General features: G+C 39.7%; 1 protein-coding gene across 1 annotated transcript in view; it reads left to right on the top strand.

Annotated features, from left to right (window-relative positions):
* ARID5B (AT-rich interaction domain 5B) overlaps positions 1-27,491 on the top strand; it is a 175,173-nt gene that overhangs the window by 80,095 nt on the left and 67,587 nt on the right. Inside the window, exon 4 of the mRNA XM_004427094.3 lies at positions 4,686-4,916. Within this exon, the coding sequence (XP_004427151.1) occupies positions 4,686-4,916 (231 nt within the window). The remainder of the gene's footprint in view (positions 1-4,685; positions 4,917-27,491) is intronic.

The raw sequence follows: 27,491 nt of genomic DNA, 5'->3' as shown, positions 1-27,491 counted from the left end.
TAATGTATATATAACCCAACCAACTACCACCGACCAGAGTGTGTTAGAGGAAGATTCCTTAGGGTAACACTTTGATTTCTTTTCCTATGTGGGTGTGGTTGAAAGAAAATCTTTGTTCCAGGAACACTTTGGGTGCAGTTTATCCATTCTTTATTCATTCTTAGATTTGTCTACTAGACCTGTTATGAATTGGAAAGGGAGAAATGTCGCACACAGCGTTTATTGGCAGCTCTTGTTTCATGGGTAACTTTGCATAGGAGTGTTTGTTTATGTGTATATGAAATGCATAAGGAGGAAAGAAGTAGCTGAGGAATTTAAATAAGAATTCTCGAAAGAGTTGTTTGGCTTTATTTGTTTCTTAGTGTACTAGGGCAAAATAAAATATGACAGCTGTTGAACAAGTTAATATTTTTGTAGTTGTATCAGGAGGAAGTTAATTTAATGCAAAGGCTTAGGAGGGAGTTATAGGATCATAGAATTTTAGATCTGGAAAGCTCTTCTAAACTCATCATTTTACCCTCTGTTATACATACCTTTCATATTAAGGTGACCATACTTTGTCTTGAGAATGACAGTGTTTCTCCAATTAAATAAATGTCTGCCTAGACTCCAAAGAAGAACTCAGGGTGTCTTCGCTCAGTGAAACTTCGACCTAGATGAATTGTTGGTTCTTCACGGTCTCACCTTTACTCTGGATCTTCTCTTGACTCTCACTGGAATGCTTTGTTCACCTTCACAGGAGTCCTGAGGGTCTCAGGGGCTTTCTCTGGTTTTTGTAAATATTAAAGGCAACTCCTCTGGGAATATCCAATTGTAAGGTTGGAAATTTGCCTCTCTCCAAACAATGCCAAAATTCTGGTCCAAATGGGTGGGTCTATTCATAAGCAACAAAGTTATCATAATTTTTATTTTGGCATCACTAAGCATTGCCACATTAGACCAGGTCCCAGCTGTGCCTCCAGCCACTTAGTGTGGAAAGAGGTTAACGAAGGGCAGGGGTTCTGGGCTGGTACCAGCTCAAGTTGGCTTTATTTCCTATCACATGAGTAGAAAGTAGAAAGTTGATATACATGAAAGATGTGTCAATAATGTTAAATTGTTACAATGGGAATTGCAGTGTTCCAAAATTATAACAAGCCAACTTAACCAGAGTAGAATAATTCTGGTTTATAACTGGCAGAATTCTACAGTTCTCAATGAAAGAGAAGTCTCGTATTTTACTTGGTCAAAGGCCACCATTCTCATCCCTAATATTGTAAATTAGTTAAATCTCTAATATTATTATTACTGTTATTATTATTATTTGAGACATTTGGTCATAATGAAAAGCTCATCAAGCTTGAAGTTAAAAGATTGGGTTGTAGTCTCCTCTTCATCACTTTCTAGTTCTCTGAGATCCCGGACTAGTCACTTGGGTGTCTGAACCTCAGTTTTCCCATCTCTAAATTGGGGGATGTTAACAAGTCGTAATGCTACTACTTGTAGGATTATTGTGAGGAACAAAAGAGATACATTGTGTGAAAGACTGTTGTAAATTATAGTGTTTTATTATTCGTACCAGAAATTGCAGTAGTATTTGTTCTGCTTTCTAAACAGGAAAACAGTCCCTCAGTCCCTCATATTTTTGGTTAAGAGGGCTTTTTTCGTTTGCTGTCTTCACATCTGCAGCAATCCTAGGAAAGAGGCAAAGAGAAGGGAATTTGGTCCTGTATTCTGTTCTAGATATAATATATAGGGGTTTGGATAGAAGCATATACTTGAAAATGAATTTATAAATATATTTATATCTATATATAAATATCTATATCTGTGTATCTATCTATCTATCGAGAGATATCAAAATCCAAACTAAATAATTTACTGTAAGTCTATGCAAAAAGCTAAACTCACACTCAGAGGTAGTTTAATGTGCATGAGCTACCTGGGAGCCTGTTAAAAATGTAGATTCCTGGGCCCCAGCCTTAGAGATTCTGAGTCAGTGGTTCTTGATAGACCCCTGGAGTCTGCCTTTTTAGAGGCAGGCTATGTGATTCTGATGTGGGCAATCCCAGAAGCACTCTTAGAGAGATTTTCTCCCGAATGCATGGTCATCGTAGGACATGTTTCCATGACTTAAGATCAGAGAGAACTTGCTGTTTTTCTTCCAACAGAAAGAGAAGGATTCATGGCTTGTCTAGTGTTTTGGGAACTGCATGAAAAAGAGGGATAAGTGTTTCAAGCTAGGATGAGGTGGAGAGAGACCGAGAGAGAGAAAGAGGTCATTTCTAAGCACCAAAGATAACCAGGGAGCTAATTCCATCCAGAACAGAGAATTAGGAAGAGGTTAGAGATGGCATCATCATGAAAAATGGTCAGAGAAAAACAGAAGGAGAATGAAGGGATAGGAAGGAAGTGAAGTGGTCCCAAGAATCCAGGTGACGTCTTCTGCTATAAAACTAACTCCAAAGCATCAATTCTTTTGCCCTCATTCAACCTAAAAAGCACAACTCTCTCCATGTCATTTCAACAACACTTGGAGAAACTAGTGCAACTTCCCCCCATCACAGAAAGCCAACAGCACAACCAAGATAGAATTTTGGAAGCTATCGTAGCATTTGCACAGTATTTATTATTGACAGGAGTTGGTATTAGGTGCTGAGCATATGGCAGTAAGTCCTGGGGGTTCATGGTTATACCCCTCTCTCTCATCCTCAATGTCTTGGACAAATAGAATAATAATAGTTGAATAATACAATTGACACACTGGGGGCTGCTTCTTCAAATAGCACTTAGACACTCCAGAGTCCTGATGATATTTGGTGAATATTTTCCACTAAAGCTTTTTGTGCTTCAACTCTATAGAAAGCACAGATTTGAACCCAATGTGTGAAGTAGTGTGTTGGTCTGCTGTAAAAATCTCAGATTGGTGTGTCTTGGGACATAGGGGATCAGCATTCAAAACCACTTTTCGTTTGGGGACTTGCCTTCAATGTAAACATATTTCCTTTTAATTAAGTGTGCCAGCTGACAAAGTGGCTACCCACAAACCAGGCAGGAGTCTGAGACACGTAAACTGTTAAAAGATGTCATCTTGAAAGCAGCTAAACATCTCCATTCTTGAAGAAACCTCCAGCCTGAGGAACTAAGTGAACATAATTAGAAATACATCTGGGTATTGGCCTCCTATCTGAAAAGGTCACATGCACACCTTCCATTGGTACTGGTTATGTTCCATCATTATGTTCTGTCCTTACTCATTCGTCTCCCACTGGTTACCAGATGGCCACGATAATGTTGCTATCCTCAACAACTGTCGTGTGCAGTTCCCTACAGCATGGTAAGGGCTCAAAATATTGAGTATTTTCCCTTTGGATAAGCAAGTGACATATCCGGGAATTGGTTACAAATGCCCTGATGGTGTGTTTATAGAGAGTGATATCAAACTGGATCATGGAGCCTAAATTCGGCTTGACGTTTTGCAGGTGGTGAGCTACCAAAGGGGGGTGTTTGCCATTTCTCAAGCTTAAGATGAAGGACAGATTCATCATGCAGAATCTGGTTTTTATAAATAAGCATTAATATAGTGAGGTGTAAATCAGCATTAAGATCATTATTAGAGGCAGCTTCGTTAAAGTTGCTGGAATGTTCTCCTGAGTTAAGTTGGTTCTGATGGAGTTCTTTCACAAGGTTGCTTGGGGAGTCCTCTCAGTGTGGTGCTCTGAGATGTGCCAAGTTACCAGATGGATTTGAGGAACATTAGAAGATACGGGGTATGGGATGGGGAGGGTGGAGAGGTGGATGTATTAATCAAGTTGAGATAGATCACGCTGCAAAAACAAATAACCCTCAAATCACAGGCTCACTTAAAATAACAAAAGTTTATTTTCTGCTTATGTTATACGTCCATTTAGGATCAACCAGGGGCTCTGCTCCATGTTATTCTCACTCCAAGACCCAGACTGTCAGAGTAGCCACTACCTGAAATATTACAGATGTCCAGAACAAAGGGAAGGAGTGTGGTCAGTTATACATTGGCTCTTAAAGTAGCCACCTACTTCCATCATATTTCATTGGCCAAAACAAGTCACACAGCCACTTGAGTCCAAGCTGAGGAGCACAGTCTTTCCACAGGGTCCATAAAGAGAACAAGAAATATTTGTTGAACAGCACTAATGACCACCAGAACAGATGATGATGCTATTTAGACCTGTGGACATCTCTCTGGGGCCAGATGGCCTTCTCAGAGCCTTCAAGCTCAGAAAGACTACATAATCCAAAATAAAAGCAATACCAGATTATGGAAATAAGTGTAAAAAACTCAACAAAATTCTGATTTTTTCCTACGATGATGACTTTAATGCTTAAAATATATATCAAATTCTTTCAAAACAGTTTTTTGGTTCTGCTGCTTGATGGTGACCAAGCATTGCTTCATCTGTCTGTAGGGTCATCCCACTCTTTCTTTTCTCCACTTTTTCTTTTCTCTGCGGGCAGCCTGAGGCTTTTCTGTGGAACTGGATTGGTGAGGTGGGGCTGGGAGGATACTGGCATTAGCCTGACTGTGATAAGATGAACTGGTATAAGAGTCTTGTTGAAGACTACATTTTTGGTACAAAACCAGAAGTGATCATTGAAATTGTGCCACGGCCATGACAGTTCTTTGTTGGAGGGAAGAGGGTAATGGAAGTGTTTTCTCATTTGTCCAGGGGAGGACGAGGAAGAAACGAACGTGATAGTTCTCAGCTACCCTCAGTACTGCCGGTACCGCTCAATGCTGAAACGCATCCAGGATAAGCCGTCTTCAATTCTAACAGACCAGTTTGCGTTAGCCCTGGGGGGCATTGCAGTGGTCAGCAAGAACCCTCAGATCCTGTACTGTCGGGACACCTTTGACCACCCAACTCTCATAGAAAATGAGAGTATATGCGATGAGTTTGGTGAGTTGTTTTTTTTTTTTCCCTACATGAAACTTGTGCGTCTGTGTCCAGTTGTTTTCAGTTCTTGTGAAGAGCAGTAATGGGGAACGGGGCTTATTTTCACCAGCCCAATGTGCCATTCCACCCCTCCTGTCCCCCAAATTACTGCAGCATAAGGCGTCATTGCCTCCTTGGCAGCCTCTGTTTACCAAGGTAAAAGATTGTTATTTAGAATTTGTTGTTCAATATAGAGTCTGAAGTTGCTTGGTCGACCTTGAAATTGGACTTTGGGAAAGGAAGCCTTTGTGCTAGTGCTTTCTTAAAAGGCTTTGGCTATTCAGGTACTGATTTTTTTGTTTAACTGATCACTCCCTTTTCAGTGTTATAAGTAACTGAAAAAAATGCACCAGTTGTAACCACTTCAGTAGTATAAGGTGAATAGATAGATAGATAGATAGATAGATAGATAGATAGATAGATAGATAGATAGATGCCCATGCCCCTGAATTTTTTCATATGTATACATACATATATATCCATCCATGGTGGGCACACCTATCTTTATCTGCATCTTTGCTTGGCTGATTGGTCATGTGTCTCTATAGATAGAAGGGAAGGAGGAGAAGATAGATATCACAACATCAGTTTAGGAGACCTTGCATGATTCAATGAATGACTGGAGGCAAGCCAAGATCACATCTCTCACATCTTCACTTTCTCATCTGTTTGTTGAAGAAGCTGGACCGGATCGGTGGTTCTCAACAGGCTAAGCAGAATATCAGAATACCCCCTGGGTACTTTATCAAACTACACATGTTCCCTGGAAATTCCTATACTTACAGAGGCATGAACATCCCACACCCTCGCCCCTACCCCTTCGCTGGAATTGCCACCAGAGTGACCGTGTGATGACTGAGCCATGCTGAATCCCTCATGAGTACTTGCATGGAGAAGAGATTGAGACCTCTGGCCTAGAGAGAGCACAGGGTTCCTTTGAGCTGGAACATTCCTTTATCCTGTTGGCTAATGTTTTCCCAAGGATCTCTTAGTTTGTGGATTATTCAGATTCAGATTATTGTACTTAACCATTACAGGCCTCGGCATGGTTTGGGGAGTCCATTGTGGCCTTTCCCATCTGATTATTCATGATTCCAACAGACCTGTAGCAGCTGTGGGAGGGATATCGTAAGTAGGTGTATGGGCAGAGGAGGGGTGAGGAGGAGGGGATGGGATCTGATGATTTAAGAAGGAAGGGAAGCAAGAGAGGAAGGGGATCTAAGTTCATTGGACATGACTTTTTTTTTCCTTACAAACCATTTTTTCAGATGCCTTTCACACTCTGGCTTATCAAATAACTATCAATCTGTAAGAGAGTAATAGTGTTTATACAAGTTATTTTTTCCTTCTTCCAAGAAGAAGACGTTGTCATATTTTTAATATTCAAATAACCTTTTTATTCAAGTAGATGAATGTATCCAATACATTTTTTAAAATACTTTCTGTTCAGATCAGCATTTATAATCTTCCCTTTTCAATACTTCTTTTTGGAGTATTTCTTCCATATCCTCTACTCCCAGACTGCCCATCCTGCTTGCTGCTCAAGAGGTCTCTGGATTCCTGACACAAAATAAAACTGAAAGAATGCTTTCCTTCATTTAAGAGTATTCAAAATTAGAGTTTCACAATGTAATACAACGAAAAAATGTTTTAACCTTTTTGGCTAATTTAAGAGTTATTAGTCATTGAGTTTCAAAGCTGTTACATCCAGAATTGGTAATAGAAAGAAGTTCCAATTTAGCAGCAATCACAATGGTTGTTGAGTTACTAAATTAGTTTTAAATGTTCTCACAAACACAAGCATCTGACTTTTGAATGTTTTCCTGAACTTTCTTCTGGTATAGCTAATTTTAATGCTCTTTTTCCTCTCCAGCCTCTTAAAGTGGAAATTTTCTTTTGGAATAAAGTTACCTTTAAAGAGCTCCTAGATGGCTAGTATAATAATCAGAATATTAGATTTTTGTTTTTCAGTTAAGTGTGTACTTCAAATAGTTTGTACTTCTTATAGTGTTTCACTTTAGTATGTAACAAAAACAGCTCATTTTGACCTAATTTGAACACCCTCACCGGCATCCCTCCCCCACCTTCCACTTTTGGTCACACATCTAAATTTCCAGAGAACACTCTTTTAAACCTCCAACTGCTTGTATTTGAAATCAACATGGGTTAAGGGGTTTGTCAGAACAGGGGCTTGGGTTTCTCCAACCAGCTAACAGTTGGTGGAAGAACATAAATTTAATTAGTGACTAGCATTAAACAAATGTTCCTAATATTAAACACTGCCAGATGACTGAAACACTTCTGTCAGATTACCGCGAGTGCCAGGGGGCCCACAGATGAATTTTCTACACAGTATATATTCTGTACCACACGTTTGGTGACTTCAGTAATTGGTCAAATGTAATTTAGGTAACAGTATGCCTAGGCTGTAAAAATCAAATTTTATTAGCCATATCACCAGGTGGATGAATGGTGGGGCTGATGGCAAAGAGTTTATAGCATTTAGCAGCTACACCTTGACACACGAAATTCATAAATTGCCATAAAATACCTCCAAGGCCCTTCTCAAAAGGACAGTGTCTGCTTTTCTATGATTAAATAATGTTTATTTTATTAACTAATATATTTTTTGCTTTCTTCTGTTAAATGGGATTATGGAGTGGGGGTGGTTGAGGGTGTTCAAAAGATAAATAAAACGCAGTCCTTGCTTGTTTTGAGAATTTAAAATCCAATTGGGGAAGACAGGATTAACGCACCTGAAAGGTTAACTAATGTTACAAGAAAGTCAATGATTAAGTATTTGGTGAGTGTTGCAGAAAGCAAGTGTGGTAGGAATCTCGCAGTGGGCTGGGAGGTGGGGGAGGTGGCCTGGCTGGAGATGGTGATTATGGAGAGGGGTCAGGGAAGGCCTCATGGAAAAGGCAGGACTGGATCTGGTTTTAAAGGATAGAGAGAGAGGCTAATAGAAAACTGTTGGAAATATCTGGATTATAAAATTCTCTATGTTAAGAATGGCTGCCTTCACCCTGGGTCAACTGTTGGCCTCTCTTAGGTTTGTTTTCCCTTAGTAAATGGCCTGATGCCCTCTCTACCAGCGGGATATGAATGTAAGTTGGTGGACCAGGGCTGGGACGAACCCACATGGTGGCTTTAGAACTGGAACTGGGCTTTCCCCCTTGGGCAGTCCTGCCCCATATTTTCTCCGAGCGCTATACAGCTTCCTTGCCTTCCCAGGGTTCATCTCTAAAAATGGACTTTGCTCTGTGTGACAGCCTTGCCCAGCTACTCAGACATCTTCCCCCTCCCCATTGTTTTAATGTTGTCCACTGAATAACAAGTTTAATTGAACAATAAAAGTAAGGCTTTTAAATCTACAATGAGTCCCTGTAAATAAATTCTCCGTGGAATTTTATGAAGCTATTTAATGAAAAGTTTGATTAGAAACTATTAAAAAAAAAATAGAATAGATGAAACTTCATCATTTAGTTCCACATTACAGTAGTGTCATTTTGATTTTTATTTACATTGAGATATTCAGAATAGAGTAAATATATCCTGGTTTTAATTAACTATCCTCCTTACTTGGGAAAGGTTATTTTAGGCTTGAAGGGTTTTGATAGCATACCATCTGCTTTCTTCACTGTATTTTATTCAAGTCCCTTCCTTGCTTATAGCACTGTGCAATGTCTAAACCTATGACATAAGCATAAATTGAATCATATTAATGGTAGGTGATGGAAAAGCTTCAGCCTCGACATCCTGCCGGAATTCTTCCATCTTGTCAGTTACAAAGCTCTTAAAGGCAATGTGCTCTTTTCTTAGTACAAGAGAATTGACTCTTTTTAAAACTAAAGCAACGGACTCTCCATTAAAGCTTTATGAAAACTGGTTGTATTGCGCATGCAATTAGGAAATGAGATTATAATAACGAGGGGAAAGTGACATTATGAATGACAATTTTTTTCTTAAAAATCTTAACCCTATGTATAATCCCGCCCCCGCTGTCCTGTTAGAATCGCCTAATGTAAGGGTCTCTCTGACAGCTTCCCACCTTGCCTTTACCTCTTTTTATAATTTTATTCCTCTTGTGTAAAACACATTCTGTCATTTATATTGTGTTATTGTCTATGCTGTAGAGAAAACACACATGCAAACATTTTGTCTATTTTTCCTGTTAGAACAATAAAATGTCCACCAGTTTGTAATGCACAATGTTTACATTAATATCACACAGATTGATTTCACATGTGTGAAGTGTTGACAGCTAAATCCAAACAGAGGCATGCACAGTACAGTAGATAAATGGATAACTTGAAGGTATTGGCTTCTATCAGAGAGATGTCAGGCAGACCCAGTATGCATAAATGAGACGAAATCAGTCCTGGAAGGTGGGTGGGCCTAAATGGATTAAGATAAGGTTGATTAAAAAAATAATAAAAGATATGGTTTATTTTGGTCTGAGTTTTTAATTGCAAAGAGACATAAGAAGTCGTGCTTCTAGGTTCTTTGGCAGATGGTGTGTGTGTATGTGTGTGTTTTCTTGACCAAAGAATGGGATGGGGTTAAAGGAAGGATGTGGTAATTTACCTGAAAAGAACAGAGATGAGATGGACTGTCATCTTGGTGTTTGGTCCATGTGTTAAAAACCATGAGCTCTGGGGCCGGCCCCGTGGCTTAGCGGTTAAGTGCGCCTGCTCCGCTGCTGGCGGCCTGGGTTCGGATCCCGGGCGCGCACCAATGCACCGCTTGTTGGGCCATGCTGAGGCGGTGTCCCACATACAGCAATTAGAAGGGTGTGCAACTATGACATACAACTATCTACTGGGGCTTTGGGGAGAAAAAGGTAAAAAAAAGGAGGAGGATTGGCAATAGATGTTAACTCAGGGCCGGTCTTCCTCAGCAAAAAAGAGGAGGATTGGCAATAGATGTTAGCTCAGGGCTGGTCTTCCTCAGCAAAAAAGAGGAGGATTGGCATGGATGTGAGCTCAGGGCTGATCTTCCTCACACACACACACACACAAAAACCATGAGCTCTGATCATCATGGAGAAGTTCGCTACGTCAATATTAAAACATATACTCTGCTGAAGGGCTGAGGGGAGCGGTGGGACAGCATGGTACAGTAAAAAGAGTGCTAGGCTCATAGGCAAATAGCCCAGGTTTAATCAAGCCTCAACTGTCCGATTTGCTGTGCCAATGGGCAAGTGACATAAGGTCCGTCATTTGTCCCATCTGTAAAATCCAGTAGTAACAGCCCACTTGCCAGGCTCAGGCAAGTTTGTACTCACTTGATTAAAAAAAAATCCTCTTGATAAATGAAGACTCCCTACTGTTTCTATTAGAATCTTAGGCCTTGGACAACGTGCAGTCATCTAAACCAGTCTTGCTCATTGAATAACAGAGGAACCATTTCCCTAAGGCTCCAAGGCTCTAACTAGAACCTTAGTGGAAAAGAAAAGTTTTCTAGTTTTTACAATATGTTTTAAAGAAGCTTTTCTGCACTGAACTTTCCCTTTCCATTTTCCTGTTGGGAGAAATGGTGACGCTATAGACAAAAGCAAAAGCAAAGGGAGGGAGGGAAACAGAAGAGGGGACGAAACCTTGACTTTTTATGAAAGAAAACTCAGGATGTATAAAATTATTTTGAACCATAAAGGACGAGCTGGACTCTGCCTCTTCCCCTCTAAACATCACGTGTTTTGCTGGAAATGAAAGGAAAGGCAGTTGTTTTGTTAAGGATCATGGGAATTTGTAAGTGAGTAAACATTTTTTTCCTTGCCAAAGTAGGTTTCATGGTCACAGTGGATGTCAGTGATCAAATGGCTTTGTTCTGGCCACCATCCACACTCAGGCTTCTGCTGCCTGCCTGTGGTGCCCACCCATCTCCCAAACGATGACAAGGCAGACGCTTCTCTTTAATTGAGGCCAAGTGGGAAAGCAGTTGTGCTCCTTGTATGTTGCTGTTTATGCAGAAGACCTTATCCTTCAGAGATCCCACTTGGAGGACTGCTTTGTCTTGGAAATCTTCTAGAGGTTCTGTTTCTCATCAGAGAATGGTCTAACCAAGACCACTCTTGGTACCTCCTCTTTATTGCATGTGCTGCCAGAGTAGGGACAGAGAGAATGTTATGTTCATCATACAAAATAGTAAACCAGACCCAAATAAATCTGCTGGTAGAGGTGTATCAGATGTGCTCTATAGTACATGTAATGATTAACACATGGCCTTGGCTTCCAGGACAGTAAGACCCAAAGAGGGCTGCAGGGCAGACCTCCTTGGGCAGAGGCATTGGAAGCTAGGGTACCATCTCTCTTGGAGGTTAATAAAGAGAATTTTTATATTGCTACTGTAAATTAATTTACAGAGTCATGATATATGGAATCAGTAGGATTAGTGGATTTCTGTTTTTGGAACTTGAAAGGATATTTTAAAATAACTCTGAACTCCTTTTGTAGCTGAGTGGACTCAATGGGTTATTAAAAACTGTTTGGACTCACAGGTAAAATAAACTCTTGTTCACCCCAGAAGAAAGGATTTGTGTCTATATTGGCTAATATTTCACCTAGCATTTCATCTAGAAAAGCAAGAAAGTTATATCCCATTACACTAGTAATATCAACATATTCCTCTCTAGGGTGAAACAGATATTTTTATCAATTAAAAAAAACCACAAACACACTGCAAGAAGGGGCAGGTCACTGAAAAATCACAGGCAAATTGCTAATGAGGGGTAGGGTTGGTGGAATGAGGTTCAGAATAAGTCTATATTCACTTGATTTTTAAAATCCTCTTGACAAACAAAGATTCTCTCTCAACTCTTTCATTATATCCTGTCAGGGGAACTGGAGTGATTTAAGTTCGTTGGACTGTAGGTAAGGCTGTCTGGGGATGCTTAGAGCCCAGCACAGTGCCTGATACACAGTATGCTCCTGTCCATTCATACGTTTCACCAATATCTATTCCACACCTACTATGTGCCAAGTACTGTTCTTGTCCCGGTGCACACAGTCGTGAATAAGACAGAAAAATCTCCCGCTCTTAAGGAGCTCACAATGTAGTATGTGGGGAGGAGACTGGCAAAATGTGGGATACCTGTGGACCGTACCTCACAGGGTTGTTGTGAAGATTAAATGTGTTAATGACTTAAAGCACTTAGATGGTACATGGTAAGTACTACTTAAGTACTCATTTGTTAAGTATAAGAATCTTCTTGTACCTCTTGCACCACCCAATACAACCTTAACCACATATAGGGTCCGTAGTGGTTCCTCAAAAAACACCCACAAAATTGTTTTATATCTATACAGACTGCTAGGGAAAATGAGGTATCATTTGCCACTAAAACTCATTCAACATCCATTAATTCCAGAAATACTTGTTTGTTTGTCCTTCTATATGGAATGTGTTTCCCCAGATATCATGGGTCTGGCTCCTTCTCATCATTTCAGCCTCAGCTCAAATGTCTCCTCCCCAGAGAAGTCTTCTCTGACCTTCCCCTTTCTACAAGTCCAGTTCTATCCCATCACCCAATGTATAATTATTTTCCTATAACTCATCACTATCTGAAATTAACTCCTATTTTGTTTCTTTACATGTTTATCGTCTGTATCCTCTCTCCCCACCCATACAATAATGTAAGCTCTTTAAGAGTGGAGAAATTTTTTCTTGTTCACAACTATGTGCCTGGGGACCAGAACAATACTTGGCACATAGTTAGGTGTGTAATAAATATTGGTTAAATGAATGAATGGGTACCTGCATACTGTGTGTTAATATCATTGCTCGCCCCCATTTCACAGGTAAGTACTAAAGCACAGCAACAATACACAGCTAGCAAGTGCTAAAACCAGGATTTGAACCTAGACAGTCTGGCTCAGCATCCATGCCCTTAACCATTACACTAGACTGCCTCTCAGCTTGGACCCAGCTCAGAAAGATCTTTTAGACTTCCTGAGATCAGGCTGACTGGAAACAGATAACTGACCACCAGGTCTCTACATAATGAATGTACAACAGGTTCTGTAGGATGTAGAGACATTCGTATGTGTTGGGAGTGGTTAGGAAAGGAATGACCATAAAGATTCAAAATCTGAAAACCATTGGATTGGGATCAAGAAACTCTAATGCCAGCCACTATCCTCTCTTGTCCTCTCAATCTCCCTGCTTCAGCCCTTGCTGTCCTTTTGTCTTTTTTCAGCACACCAGCTAGAGTAATCATTTCCCTGCTCCCATCTCCTGGTGGCTTTCCATCTCATCAAAGAAGCAGATATGAATATAGAGCCCTTTTAGAGCTGAAACTATTTAGAAGTTGAAGGCGGCAGTAGTAAACTGCCCTGTGTTCTCATGGACTCTTTTTAAGACATGGGATTGTGATGCTGACAGGACTTTCATTATACACCTCTCTGTAATTTTCTGCTTAGAATGCATTGGCTTTCCCAACTTGGCATCCTCCTTTAATGAAAAAATTATAGGTCTAATTTCAAAAAATGAAATGTATGCAAGCTTTCCTGCCTCTGTCACTTCTTTATTCCTGTAGCACATAAATCATTTCCCTTTTTAAAATTAAATTTTGCTTGCCATGATTTGGTAATGGGTTTTCAAAGGAGGCAGAATAGTCAAGCTCTTGGCACAAGAGCCGGCCATGCTGCCTGCTCAGGAAATCTTCTCATTGCTGGCTGGCGTGGACCTTGATTCCATCACCTGGGCTTTATGCTCCCTTTGGAAGTTGCCTAGAAATTCTCTCCCTAAGAATTTCTTCTCTGAACTGCCTTTTTGGCTCTCCAGTCGCCATCTTGGAGGACTAAAGAATGGATGGGACTTGGGCAGAAAAAGACTGGTGTGTTCTAATGCTCCTTGGGTGCCTGTTCATTCATTCATTGAGCGCTGACTCTGTTTAAGGCAGAACTCCAGGCATTTTTGGGATATTGGTCTCTGCTCTCCAGACACTTAAAAATCAAGTTGGCTGAGATAAGAATAGAGCAATGGTCCACTATAAATATTATCTGTGATTCCTTAACAACCCTGCATTTTATAGTAACAGTTACTACAAGGCCACAGACCTAGGATGTTCTGAAGTGGTAGTTAGTACCTCTCCCTGCCCAGTCTGCTGACCCCAGTGGGCACACTTTTCCACTACAAAGTGAGAGGAGCATGGAACTGAGTCGGCAGTTATTTTGACATTCAAAGGAGGTGATATCTACCAAGCTTTGTAAATGGGAAAGCTTTGCCATATAATGGACACTGCAAGGCAGTCTGCTAAGGGCTAACTGAGGAGGTCAAATTCTAGGTGCCACTGGAGTTAAAAGATGTATGAAAGAGGGCCCAGATGTCAGGGGAGGCCTCTTAGAGGAAGTGGATCTTCCATTGGACCTTGAGGGATTCAAAAAAGAGGAAGTTATTTCAGGTGAGGAGATGGAAAATACTCTGGACTTTGAAGCTCAAAGAAAGAGGTTTTTCTTCTGCCATTTTTAGCTTTCAGCATAGACAAAAAACTGTCTCCATAAGCAAAACTCTTTTTTTCCTTCCTGGAAGATGTCACCTTTCCCTGAGGAACCACGTGCTCCTGAGTCCTTCTCTTCCAGGCCCCATTGTGGTTAGGACCCAGGGGAAGCCTCTTGGAGGAAAAATCAACTTGTCTCTTATTAAATTGGAACTTTTCCCTTGGGTCTATAATAAAGAAAAGGAGGGCTGCACCAACTTTGCAGTAGGGCATAAAGAGGGAGGTGCCTACTTGGTTTCCTGGCTGTTTAAAGAGCTGCTTCTAGGCTGAAAGAGTAGCTTCAGAATAATCAACTTTGACACTTTGCTCTTTCTCCCTTCTGCATTAGTACTTTTCCAAAGTTGTTTCTCCTTCTGCTTTGTATTAAAGTTAATAGCTTCAATTGCATTTCTCTTCACTAGATTCTAAGCTCCTAGAGGGGGTAAGAATCATGCCTTACTCATCTTTGTATCAACATGTGTTTGTTGAAATGATATAGAAACTGCTAGATTCCAGAGGGCTTCAAACCTCCATCATCTTATTTCTTTTCTTAGAGTCAAATATTTCTTGACCTCAATCTTTAAGCTTTAGCTCATTGCCAGTTGATTTAACTCTCAGGAGAAAGTGTCCAGCTCAAAGGAACTGGGTTTTTCTCAACATTTACTCACCTTTTCAAACCAGAGGAACGTTCTTCATAAATTGATCAATGTCTTTGGTTGAAGATTGTTCATTTGTTGTGATTCATATCAGACCCTAGAGTCTGCACAACCTAGAAGGATGTTCTTTCTGAAGAAGTTGAGGAGCATCCTTAAGTTAGGGCAAATGGTAGCCTGTATCCAGAAGTCAGCACAGCGCCCTTTCCAGCCTCTAACCCACAGGTATCAGAATTTATTGTGGAAATCAAGGAACAGTGGTGGGGCCATTAGCACATTGACAAGTTCTAATTAAATGTGGGCTCTATGGATCAGAACGTAATGTAGATCACAGTTCAAGCTAGAATCATATCAGAAAGTATTGGGGAAGAAAAGGCTTAACCTGTATAATGTTCATTATTAGGAAGACTACTTGGTGGATGGCACTTAATGCCCCAAGATATTTTATGGCTCATCGACATGCTCTGTGTTATTTATAGATGAGGATGAAGGCTTCTGTTTCTCAGGAGGGTTCCGTGGAGGATCCTGGATGAGGCAAGTTCATAACACGCAGGGTTTAGCAGGACACGCTTTCTTCCTTAGAGTCCCAGACATGAACATTATGTCTTTAACATAGAAGATTAAATATTTTAACAAAGATGTCACACACACTGCCAGAAACTATACTCTATAAGGATACTGACTCCTGCCCCATCCCCACACATACACCTTCAGAAAGAGAGAGGATGTTAGTATTGGTTGGTTCTTTTGAGGTTTGTCTTTACTGTAGCACACATGGCAGGTCCTTTGCTATAAAGAATGCATTCGTCCTATTGTTCCTGAAAGAAAGGAAGTTGAAATGTGTCAGGACTAGAACAAACAGGGACTGTTGTGGAGCCCCCATTAAATTGTCTTGCTGACCCTTGGTGCCAATGTCATTTGCCTGAGCTGAGGGGGTGGCCTGAGAGATGTGGAGAGTGTGGCCTCGCCAATCTCAACCCTGGTAAATGCTTATCCTACCCCCAGCCCTGCCATTCACGCTTCATGAGAGGAATGCCCTTCACATGGAAGAGTGCCCCTCCTACTTTTCAAAGCATCTTCACCCAGTCCACCATGTCTTGTCTCTGAACAACTCTGTATAACCAGGAAGACAGGTGTCATTGACCACACTGGGCAGTTGAAGAACTGATCAGGAAAATCAGTGGCTAAACATTAGTGCAGTAGTGGTAAGACCACAGTGGGATTGGCCATCAGCTTCTCGACCTGTGCTCTTAATGCCATACCCCGAATGTGGCCCAGTGCTGAAGGGCATTGCATCACAGCTGCAAGATTATGTGCAGCAAACCCTAATGAACCAGAATCTTCAGTTAACCAGATGCTCCCCATCCCTCACCCCCTTTGTACACTCTTTCAAGGAGGAAAAAAAAAGTAAATAGTGAAAACAGCTCGTATGTTTTTCCAAATATTTTTCTCATTATGAAATTACTTCCATTATGGAAAGCGCAAGTATAATAATACTAATAATTGCCACCCTTCTGTGAGCATGTACCATATGCCAGGCCTTATGCAAAGTCCTTTACATATATTATCTTACTTAATCCTTAGAGTGCCCCTATAAGGAAGCTCATATTAATCATCACTTCACAGGGGAGGAAACAGAGGCTAAGAAAGGTTATGTCAGCCCAAAGTCACACAGCTAAGTGGTCATGCTGGATTCCAGTTCAGGTCTGTGTGGCTTCAAAGCTGATATGCTTATCCACTCTTTGATATCGCCTCTCTAAATATCATCGATAATCTCATCAGTGCTGATCTATTTCCTTCTAGTCTTTTTACAAAGCATTTTTATTTACTTAACATCTTATATACACAATTGTTATATCTTAAAATTTAAACCTTTCCCCGTATTATTATAAACATTTTTATAAACACCATTTTAATGGCTGCATAATACTGCATAAAGTGAATTTATCAGGGTTTACATAATCCCTTTCTATTAAAAGTTTACATCGTTTTCTGCAGCTTTCATTTTTGTTGCTCTAATGTGTAATGTATAATTAACACTGTAACGAACATCTTTATATATAAAAGCGTCAGCATTTTGATGATTTCTTTAGGATAGATTCTAGGAATCTCCTATTGCCAAAATTATTTTCCTTCTAAGCGATAGCAGCGATATCAGATAATCCGAGCCTGCTATGGGCTTAGTTCACCATCAGCCTCATGTACTGAACCTTCTACAGTTATAGTTGAGGACACTGAGAACCAGTGTTTAGAATGAAGATCCAGAGTTTCTGCACAGCTCTAAAGCAAAACAGGAAAAAATTTCCTCAGTGAATACTGGGCTTAGGCAAGAAAGTGTGCTCAGGCAACGATTTTCACATTGGCATCAGTTTCCTGAAGAACTTACTAAAAATGTGATTTTTAGTCTCAGACCTCCTGAATTTGAATGTGTAATGTCCTGTTACCAATATTTTAATCACATTTTATACACACTTAAGATTGAGACTCAGTGCTATAGGAATGCCTGAAGTTGGAGTTGGTGGCAATGGTAGTGGAGAATGGAAGTTGGCAAAGTAATTATTACCACCAGCTCCTCCTTTCTTAATTGCTTCTGTCCAGGTGTGATGGAGGAGCCGTTGAGCTGCAACTGGTGTTGACATGAGTGTTCGATGTGGTGAGAAGTAGCAGGAGAAAGCAAGGTGTGTTCCTTGGGCAGTCATAGGCTCAGGTAAAAGGCCTGGCCTTAAGGAAAAGTGCAGAGCTGTGATTTTGGAGGGATACCTTCTAGTGCTATTAATTATCGAGAAGTTCAGGAAAAGCACAATGTACTAGAAAGGGCGCTTGACTGGGAGTCAGGAGAACTGGGTTCCGAATCTGACCCTCATACCAGTTAGGGAGCTTCGGCAACTCAGTGAACTCCACGTTTCTGTGTCTTATATGAGAAATGGAAGTTTGGACCGGAGTTTTGAGCTTTTTTGGATCTCAGCCCCCTTCGAGTATCTGATGAAATCTATGAATCTTCTTATAAAAATGTGCATGCAAACATCATCATGCCTTTGAGCAATGTTATTAGCAAAAATTAATATATCAATGAAATATAGAAAATTCTGCACATATTTTTCAGGATTCATAGACCATGTGAAACCTTAGATTAAGAGCCCCTGGACTGGATGATCTTTAAGATCCCTTTCTGTTCTCACATACTTACATTCTATCAGTCAAACAAATAATGATTTGAAATGATTCTCTATAAACTTTGCATTTCATTAAGTAGGACAGCTCATTTCCTGAGAATTCTGGTTAATTAAAAAATAGCAATAATACCAGTAGCTCGTACCTTTTATTGAGAGTGTGCTGTGCATGTGTGAGATGCCTACATATAGTTTATGTCCCTAAACGATACCCATTTCATGAATCATGTGTATTAAATATGATTAATTACTTCAGAGAAAGGCTTAGTGAAGCCAACCTTATCTAACATTTATTGAGCACCTACTATATACATTATCTCCTTACATTCTCACAATAATACTTTGAGGTAGGTATTGTTATCCCTGTTTTGCAGATGAGAAAACTGAGACTCAGAGCTGTTTAAGGAAGTCATCCAGCAGAGCTGGTTAAATGGTGGAGCTAGGATTCAAACTGGGCCCTGCATACTTTACAGTCGGTGCTCTTACATGGTGTGCTGGGCTACTCTTTTTAGCAGCCTATTAACCACTCTAATTCATTTAAATAATGATTACAAGAATCTGACTCAAAATTTCTGGGGCTTTTGTCAAATATATAAAGCTATGTTCCTCCAGGGGTAGCTGGGTACGTTCTTCACATTCACCTGCACAATCTTTGCTTCCCCACCCCCGAACAATGTCCATTTAGTGACTCATGTGAGTTTAAGCATGGCCAGTCACCTCAGCCTTATCTGACATATACTGAGCACCTGCCGTAGGCGAGTTGTTAGACTGGGAAGACTGTGGAGTATGACAAAGTTTGTGTGTCAGCGGGTACAGCATCAGGCCTGGTGTTCCATCAGTGTGCACTGCTGAGTCCATTCTCATAGACCAGTGTGCTGTTTACACAGGGCAAACTACAGCCCACGGGCCACCTCTGGACTGTTGCCTTCTTATAGAGTTTTATTGGAACACTGCCACGCCACAGTCATGTGCCTATGTCTTATCTGTGGCTGTTTTTGTACAGTAACGGCAGAGTTGAGTATGCCCCACAAAGCTGAAAATATTTATGCTCTGACCCTTTACAGAAAAATGTGCTGATCCCTGATACAGACCAAACAACTAGGTACTACATTTCATCAAATCTAAGACGACATTGTTTGTAATACACATCATTTTTATATGTACCGCTAGGAAATAAAAAACATTATAATTGTAAGATGCCATCAATTGGGAGACCACCAATTCTGGAGACATTGAAATGTGAAAAGAATCGTGCATCTTACAATCAAAATTAGGTACTTTTCAGAGAGATGTTTTAGAGACATTAAAAAAAAATGTAAATATGGATTGTCTTAAAGACTGTTTTCCCCTGCCCATAAATCAACCAGTCTGTTGCCTCCCCATGAAACCTATAATAATAGACCATGTGATGGGACTCAGTGAATTAGAAAAGTGCAGGCTTTTTGGCATCTGTCTTCTCGAAGACTGTTGCTATTAATGAGTGGAAGAAATATTTTGGCATTGTTCTCTGATGCTATTTTCAACTCCTGTTAGTATAAATATTTAGGGTGTTTCAGTACAGTGGCTTGTGTGGCAGTAAAATTGTTAGTTCTTTTATCTTAGGGCTGGAATATTTGAACAGTATGCTTGTTCTTAAAATGTGTTATGAGGCTACGTATGAAAGGCTTTGTAGTAGTTTGGAATGGGAAGCTGCATAGATGCTGCTTATGGTCAGATTCTTACCAGTCTGAAAAATATGCTAATTACATACAAGGCTCTGAGCAAAGAGAGTGAACTCAATATTACAATCTTAAACTTCCTCAAAACAAAAACAGAACACCACTTAAGGGGAGGTAGTGATTAATGCATAAACAATATGTGCCTTCTGTGTGTACACAAATTGACCATTATGTGTACACATGTTTGCATACTCATGTAAACCGCCCGGAAAGCATCCATATTTGCAAATATGTAAGTCATAATTTATTATGTTTTGTTTTTTCATTTTTTCTTCAAATATAGAAATTTAGGAATTCTGAGTCAGGCCACTTAGTATTTGGATAATTCAGCTGCAGACTAAGTTATTAATGACCCTCAGATGTTGTTTATAGTGATTGGATATTTTCAGTTGTGAAATAATATTTTCTTTTTTATGTGCAAATGATATTTCTTAATATGCTCTACAGCATCTGAATAAAAGTTTGATGGCAGAACAGTTTGCATGTCCAATGTAATTGCTTCTAAGTGAGCTCTTCATTCTTCACATTTTTAGCTCTAATTGCTTTTTTTCCCATATGTCTAAAAATAAATATTTGCAAGTTTTGCGTTCTGCTACTCATTGTAATACATAAAATATTTGTACACTGAGCAAAATTCACTGATAATGTTTGCAATGGGCTATTTAGAGAAAGTAAGGTTTGTGTGGTAAAAGGAGATAAAATACGTTTTTGTTAGCATGAATGCCAAAGAAAGCCATTTATCATATTTTGAAAGAATATTTTTAAAGGAGTGGCCAGATATTTGACCTTTAGGACTATTTAAATAGATTCAGGTAGAAAAAGAGACCTAGAGTCAAAAATAGCCTGTTTTGCTGTATAATGGATGTTTTAAATGATCTTTGGAAGGTGGCAATTAATTTTTGATTATCAGGGATAAGGGCCTCACTATGTAGATTATCCAAGTCCCTGACTTCCTGGGCATGCCTCCTCTGTCTTCATTTGGTTTATTCCAGCTGATTAGCACCTCCACCCGAAGGTTGGCAGAGAAAAGGAGAGAAAGAAAATATGAAATCACTTCTGCTCCTCTTAATGGCCTTTGGGAAGAATGGATCATGAATGAAATAGAAACCAGTGGGAAAAATAAGCTATTGGATTTTCTGTGTTTTCTTTCATCCTTGCCTTCCTTCGTCGACACAGATAATCAATAGTTGGCTTAAAGACTTTTAAATGAACTCTACGTAGGAAGGCTTTGCAGTTATAATAGCAGTATCATTCTTCTCTTTACACTCCCAAAGACTGGGTGAATTCAGAGAGGTAAGTATTGCCCAGTCTCCATGTTGGCATGTTCTGAAATTTTTTTTTTTTTGGAAAAAAAACCTTCCCCCAATCAGTTTTATGCACAGAATTCCCCTCCCCCGCCCACATATTAAAGGTAACAATTATTTGTGTGTGTGTTCAGATATAGACATCTGCTAGGCCACCATATCTTGTGATCCTGACCTGGCAATATTTTGCATTAATGAAAGTTGGCAGGTTTGGTCTTCCTCATCATATTTGCTTCTTAATGTGTTGCTATATTTACAGTTCACCCAAAACAGTCTGTGACAAAGGTTTGCTTTTATCAGAATAGCTGCCAGATTTATCCCACATCTCAAGATTCTATTAGATGTGACAATAAAGAAATTCTTCAATGTTTGCATTACTTAGCCATCTTTTTGATATGTATTCTTTAAGGCATGCTGGCTACATGAGTCTCAAATTTCAGTCTCTCTTTTGGACCACCATGCAGCCCAGAGCTTTTGAGCTTTGTCTTGGAAGCTCCTTCCATCCATCAGAATACCAAATTTACATTGTTAGATTCCCTGGAGGTGTTAGAGCTCTGGATTCAGCAATTATTGTGAATAAGAACCTTGCAGCTAGGGTGGGTGCCAACATTCCAAGTGCTAGCACAATGGAAAAGAGAAGTGGTTTATGTTAGAATATGGTCACATTCTTCTGATTAAACCCACTCAAAAAAGACAACATTGTAATATTTTCCAATGACTGTTTATCATGAATTACGTCAGCCTTCGTTTAAATTGCTATTATTTCTCCTTAATGCTTCTTGGTGCCTGCATAATTTACGGCACTGGCAGCCTCGGGACTATGAAATAACCTTTCACAACCAACACACAATAGTAAGAACATGGCGTTTTTGTTGTTAATTATTATAGGACTCCTTTAACTTTTATAAAGTGACATAAAATATTGTTGAGGTATTTATGGTTCAAGCTACTTTTACATGGATCTATTTTGCTTCTGGCTAGTTCTTAACTAAAGCAATCTTTTGTGGTTATTAGGCCGCCGGAGATATTATGTCAGAACTGGTTTAAGAGTATTATTATGTATCACATGTCATTCACTACATGTCAGCACTTGAGGCTGTCTTTCAATAAAAACAAATGTAATTTTAGTTTGTGCTCTTTTAGGGATCTGCAATTTGTAAGCTAACCTGAGTTCATTCGAAGGTGTCCCAACCGTTCCGGGAGGGAGCCTGTCTCAGCCTTCCATCATACACTGTTAGTCTCTCTTCTGTGGATTTAAGACCTTTCCAAAACAAACTTTGGCAAAAGTTTGATTCAGAGTGAAGGTTTGCTTCTGGGGAGCAACAGAATTAGCAAGGACTAGTTAATTGCCCACGGCTGAGCTGGTTTTGATTCCTCCATTTTCTGGTTTTTCTTATAGATTTCCTAAGCACTGAGTCTTCTAGTTAAGGCACTCTGAAGGGAGGAGGAGAGCCCCAGCCTATTGAAGACCCTGCCTCACACATTCAAAGAGGGGACTCCAACATTCTAGAAAGAAGTCTTGAGTCAAGGGTGGTAGAAACAAAAAGGATGGGAACACGTTTGAGTTTCCACAAAGCTACACTTCCAAGCAAACTTTGAATTAATATGTCACTCCCCTGGGTTCCAAATACTATGCATATTTTCCAGTCCTTGCTTATTTAAAGCAAGAAAGGAAGGGCGTGCCAGAAAGTTTTACAAAGAATGAAAACACATTAATGACTCATGTGAACAATTACTGATTTTCTTAACATATAATTTCTTAATTACTGTCAACCAAAATAATTTGCATGATAATATTTTCCCGTCCCCTCCCCCATTTGTGTTTAAGAGCCATAAAATAGTGATCAAAGAGCCTATTTGATCAAGAGTAGGGAAATTTAACTCCTTAATTCTTAGTGGATTGATGGGACTCTGACATTGGATATTCTTTAGAATAATCACCTCCGACACAATGGGCAAAATGAGCTTTCCAGTAAAACAAACAGCTTTGAAAAGAGCTCAGGGGCATTTTCTTTAGCTTGAATTCAAGGAGGAAATTGTGACTTTTATGAAACTTGCATAAATTTACATGTATCCTGTCAGAGTTTTAAAATTAGACAACATGCCTGAATGCCCTGGAAATGAGTCTGCCATCCAGATTTAGAGTGCTTTTAGCTTTTTTAATTAAAGACATTTCACAAGCCAACCCCAGAGAAGAAGAGAATTACATAAGAATGTAGCAAAGTTTGAGATTTAATGAGTGAATATTACCAATTTATAAAGGAGATAAAAGGTGTGAAAGGAGCAGTTATTGGGAGTTTTCTGTTGCTGTTTTTTTTTTTTAATGTGAAAAATGGGAGAAGTGAAAAGGCCAGGCTGCCATTTGCTGTAGCCCTCGTTCTGGAACTGGTTCAAAGCTCCCAGAACTGACTGTGGGGCTGTGAGGCTTGTTAATGAGCACTTGTGCCAGTGAACTGAGATCATGGGTTTGTCACATGAATATATATATAATATAACTCAGAAGATACAAGAGTTGTTGCTGCCATGTGGTTGTGAGAAACCCAAAACAATTAAAATCATCTGAAAGACCACATTTATAAGAACTCAGGGCCAAGCCCGACAAATGCTCTTTCTGAATTCTTTAATAATTGCTGATAGTGAAATATAGTTATTGAAAATTGTTTTTAGCTACACATGTTTTACCATTTAAAAAACTTAGACTAAATACTGTCAGCCCGTGTTTGCTTTCCTAGCGTGTTATTCATTTATTGAGAAATTCAGAATGTAAAACATCTGGGAATAACTTGGTGTGTGCAGAGTCATCTTTAAAATGTGTATATTTCAGAACTTCTTTTGTGTGTTTATTTAGAAACATGGGAAAATTCTGTAAACATGTTCTGGAATATATGTAGCATTTGAATATGAAAGAGAAAGTTGGCATAACTGAAAACCCAAATTTCATTTTCTATAAATATTACTCTGTTGGAGGAATGGGTTTCTGAAATTAGAGAATGTAGATTATGGCTAATGATACTTATAAGGAAGCATCTCTCTTTACCCTGGACTGAATGTGTGAACCAGAAACGTCCATTCTGGACCCTTCTGGGGTGTGATGTGATGTTTACGTCTAAATAAAGGAGGTAATTTATTTCAGCATTTCCAGGCCTGAGTTGGAGCTGTACAAACCCGGTGGCGTAGATGTAATAGAGCATGGCCAGAGGGGCTGCACCACTGTTGTGTTAATAGCTCCCTAGTTCTGTTCAACAATTAGTCCATATATTTTATAGCTGGGCCTTGAAGAAACTGGCGCCATCAGCACAATCTCGGTAATTGGGAGATGACACAACATAGAGAGGAATCAGAGAAGGGAAGTTATTAATGATTTCTAATTTTCTCCTTTTGGGAAAAGTAGAAATAAGACCCAATATCACATAGGTCTTTTCAGTTCTTATAAATTTCACACTTTGTAACCATTTTAGTAGCTCTAAAGCCCCAGAGCAATGCCCCCTGCCCGACGCTCTCTAATCCTCCTCTTTTTCTAAAATAGAATTCAAGTGAAATGAGCAGAGCTTATATAATTGAGTTTGTTGGTGTAGTCCAGTCCACTGGACTAGATGAGCTCAAAGATCCTCCAAATACCACTTTCCTGAGATTCTAACTCATTCTGTGGATGAGGTTTCCTAGACAGCATATGCCTTTCCAGCTAAGGGGCACTCTTGCATTATTTTAACTCTATAGAGCATGGGGTCCTTTGAAACCTCACCACTTTACTTGTGCCTCCATATGCCACCATGTGCCACCATGATCCCTCATTTGTGGCTTTCACTCTGAAGTTGATATGATTTGATGGCTATCATCAAAGGAATGTTAAAATCAATGTGTTTTCCATGGGCATATATTCCCTGGGTCTTACAAAAAACTAAAAAGGAGTTGGAAGCATACTTTCTGGCAAGGAAATTGACCCCAAATTTAAACTAAAAACAAACCCCAAAAAACCCTCAATGTGAACAATCCTCAGAGATCTCCTGTAACTGGAGTACAAGGTTAAATTTGTTCATTGACCAGGGGAGCAAAACCCATTGAGCCAGTGTCACTAACTTCCCATCTATTTTCTTAAGAGTTTACATGAGGTCTCTGGATGAAGGAAATACTGGAAACAAGCCAAAGAGACATGGCTCTGTGTTTATCTCTTTGTCCTGCCTGGACTTTCAACACATTGGGACAAGTCTCACACCCCTTCCCCAGCACCTAGTAGGTGTGGCAGAACTACGTGGTGGTGGATGATTCAGAGAAGATCGTTTTGAGGATTTCAGCCCCTTGCTCTGGTCAACTCTTATCTGTTCATTAAAGTAACACTGCTCTCTGAACATGCTTTGTTAGCAGATAGTTGAATGTTTGAAAGTAACAAAATGCTTATGAGAATGTTCATCAGTTTAGACTGTCCATGAGTTTGCTCCTTAAATTTAAGTCATACTGCCTCCTTCAGCCATCATTCATAGTATAAAATTGACCAGCCCTGAAAGAAGTATTGCTGTCTTCAGAGTTCCATGTATACATGACATAGAGTCCTTTGCAGTTTACTCACACCAACTTGACCAAATGGCATATTTATACACATGTAGGAAGGTCATTGCCACATTTTGAGGCATATTCTTATACCAGAAGAATGAAATACTGGGATGAAGGGATTAGTCAGTTTAAGGTTGATTTGGAGGAGGAAGAGGCTAGAGATTTAAAGCAGATCATCAAGTCAGAAAAAGCAGACTCTTGTTCAGAATAGGGGGAAAAAAAAAAGGAAAGAAAAAAGGATAAGATAGTTGTGACTCTGAATAGAAAGACAGTGAGATATGACAGTAATCAAATGAAGGGAAAGCCTTACTTATAAAATTAATAAGAATGGTACTTTCAGATAATGTTAAGAGGGATATTTATGATCTCCCAGTCAAGCCACAAATATTTATCTAGTGGCAGCTGTTCTGCCCTGAACTGTGTGCTAGGCACATTGGAGAACACAGCCTATTTGAGAGAGTAAGTAAATATATTTGAACTGATTCATAAAACAAATTGTGCATAGAAGAATAAGGAGCTAGCTGTGTTTTGAAGACTATATGCAACTGAAAAAAAGGATAATAATTATGGCCAGAGTGATCAGGGCAGCTTCCTGGAGGGTCTTTAACTTGGAGGAGGACTGAGAGGACTTAGGTATGTCCACACTGTTTGGCAAACTTGTACTGACAATGGCTTTGAATCTGATGAGACATTGTGTCCTACTTGAGGGTGGGCATTCAGAGCAGCTTATCTTTACAGACTACTGGGATTGGTGAAGTTGTGGGTGAAATAGTTTACAGAACACAAAGCCACTAATCCACAGAGATGAGATCTTTGGTTGGAGATTATGAGGGCTTTATGGGTAATTTTTCACAGCAATGTCCCACCTCCCTTCCAAATTGTCACAATATCATTTAGCTGATAAACATGATTCTCCTTGTCTTGTTCCTCCAAGAGTCCTTTGAGTGGAGGGAGGGAAATAATATAAGCCCATTATCACAGATGCAGAAATAGTGTTATTGGGACTCGTGGGATAAAATGTGTTAGTGGAAGAGTCTGGAATAAACCAGTACTTGGTTCAGCCACCACTACTACTCTTGTGTTCTAGTGATGGGATGCTGAGCTAGAGGCTTCTTGTGGCCCTTAGAAATGAAGCTTTCCCTCTGCCATTACTGTTGTCTACTCACCTTTGGGTAATATAATAGGTATTTAGGAAATTTACCCCCAGGTTTTCATAATACTTGGTCCACTTTCTTGTCATTCTGTTGTTGTTGTTTGTGAAGTTACTTTACTGAATTTTTTCATATTGTATATAATAATAACACCTGTTTCCCATTGTTGTCATAAGGATTAGCCAAGATAATATATGGGAGATATTTAGCACTGTGCTCCTGGTATAGTAGTCTTAAAATAATAGCAATAGTAGTTATGATCAAGGTCACACAGAGATGGAGCTGGTGGTGTGCTTGCTTCACACCTTTTGTGACTTGGATAAAGATAAGAGACTTCTCAGCATCCTCAGCAACACCCACAAAAAGATACGGCAGACATTAACTTAACTGTCTGCCCCCTCTGCTTAAGCAGCTTCACGTTCAAGCCTCAGTTTCCATAGCTTTCAAAGGAGTATGATTATCCACTCAGCACAGAGTGCCTTATTTATCCATCCATCTATTCTTCTTTTGGTTGAGG

Source organism: Ceratotherium simum, chromosome 6 (genome assembly GCF_057802395.1).
Source record: "Ceratotherium simum simum isolate JZ-2026a chromosome 6, ASM5780239v1, whole genome shotgun sequence".
Lineage (NCBI taxonomy): Eukaryota > Metazoa > Chordata > Mammalia > Perissodactyla > Rhinocerotidae > Ceratotherium > Ceratotherium simum.
This window is presented reverse-complemented; position numbering and strand designations above follow the sequence as displayed.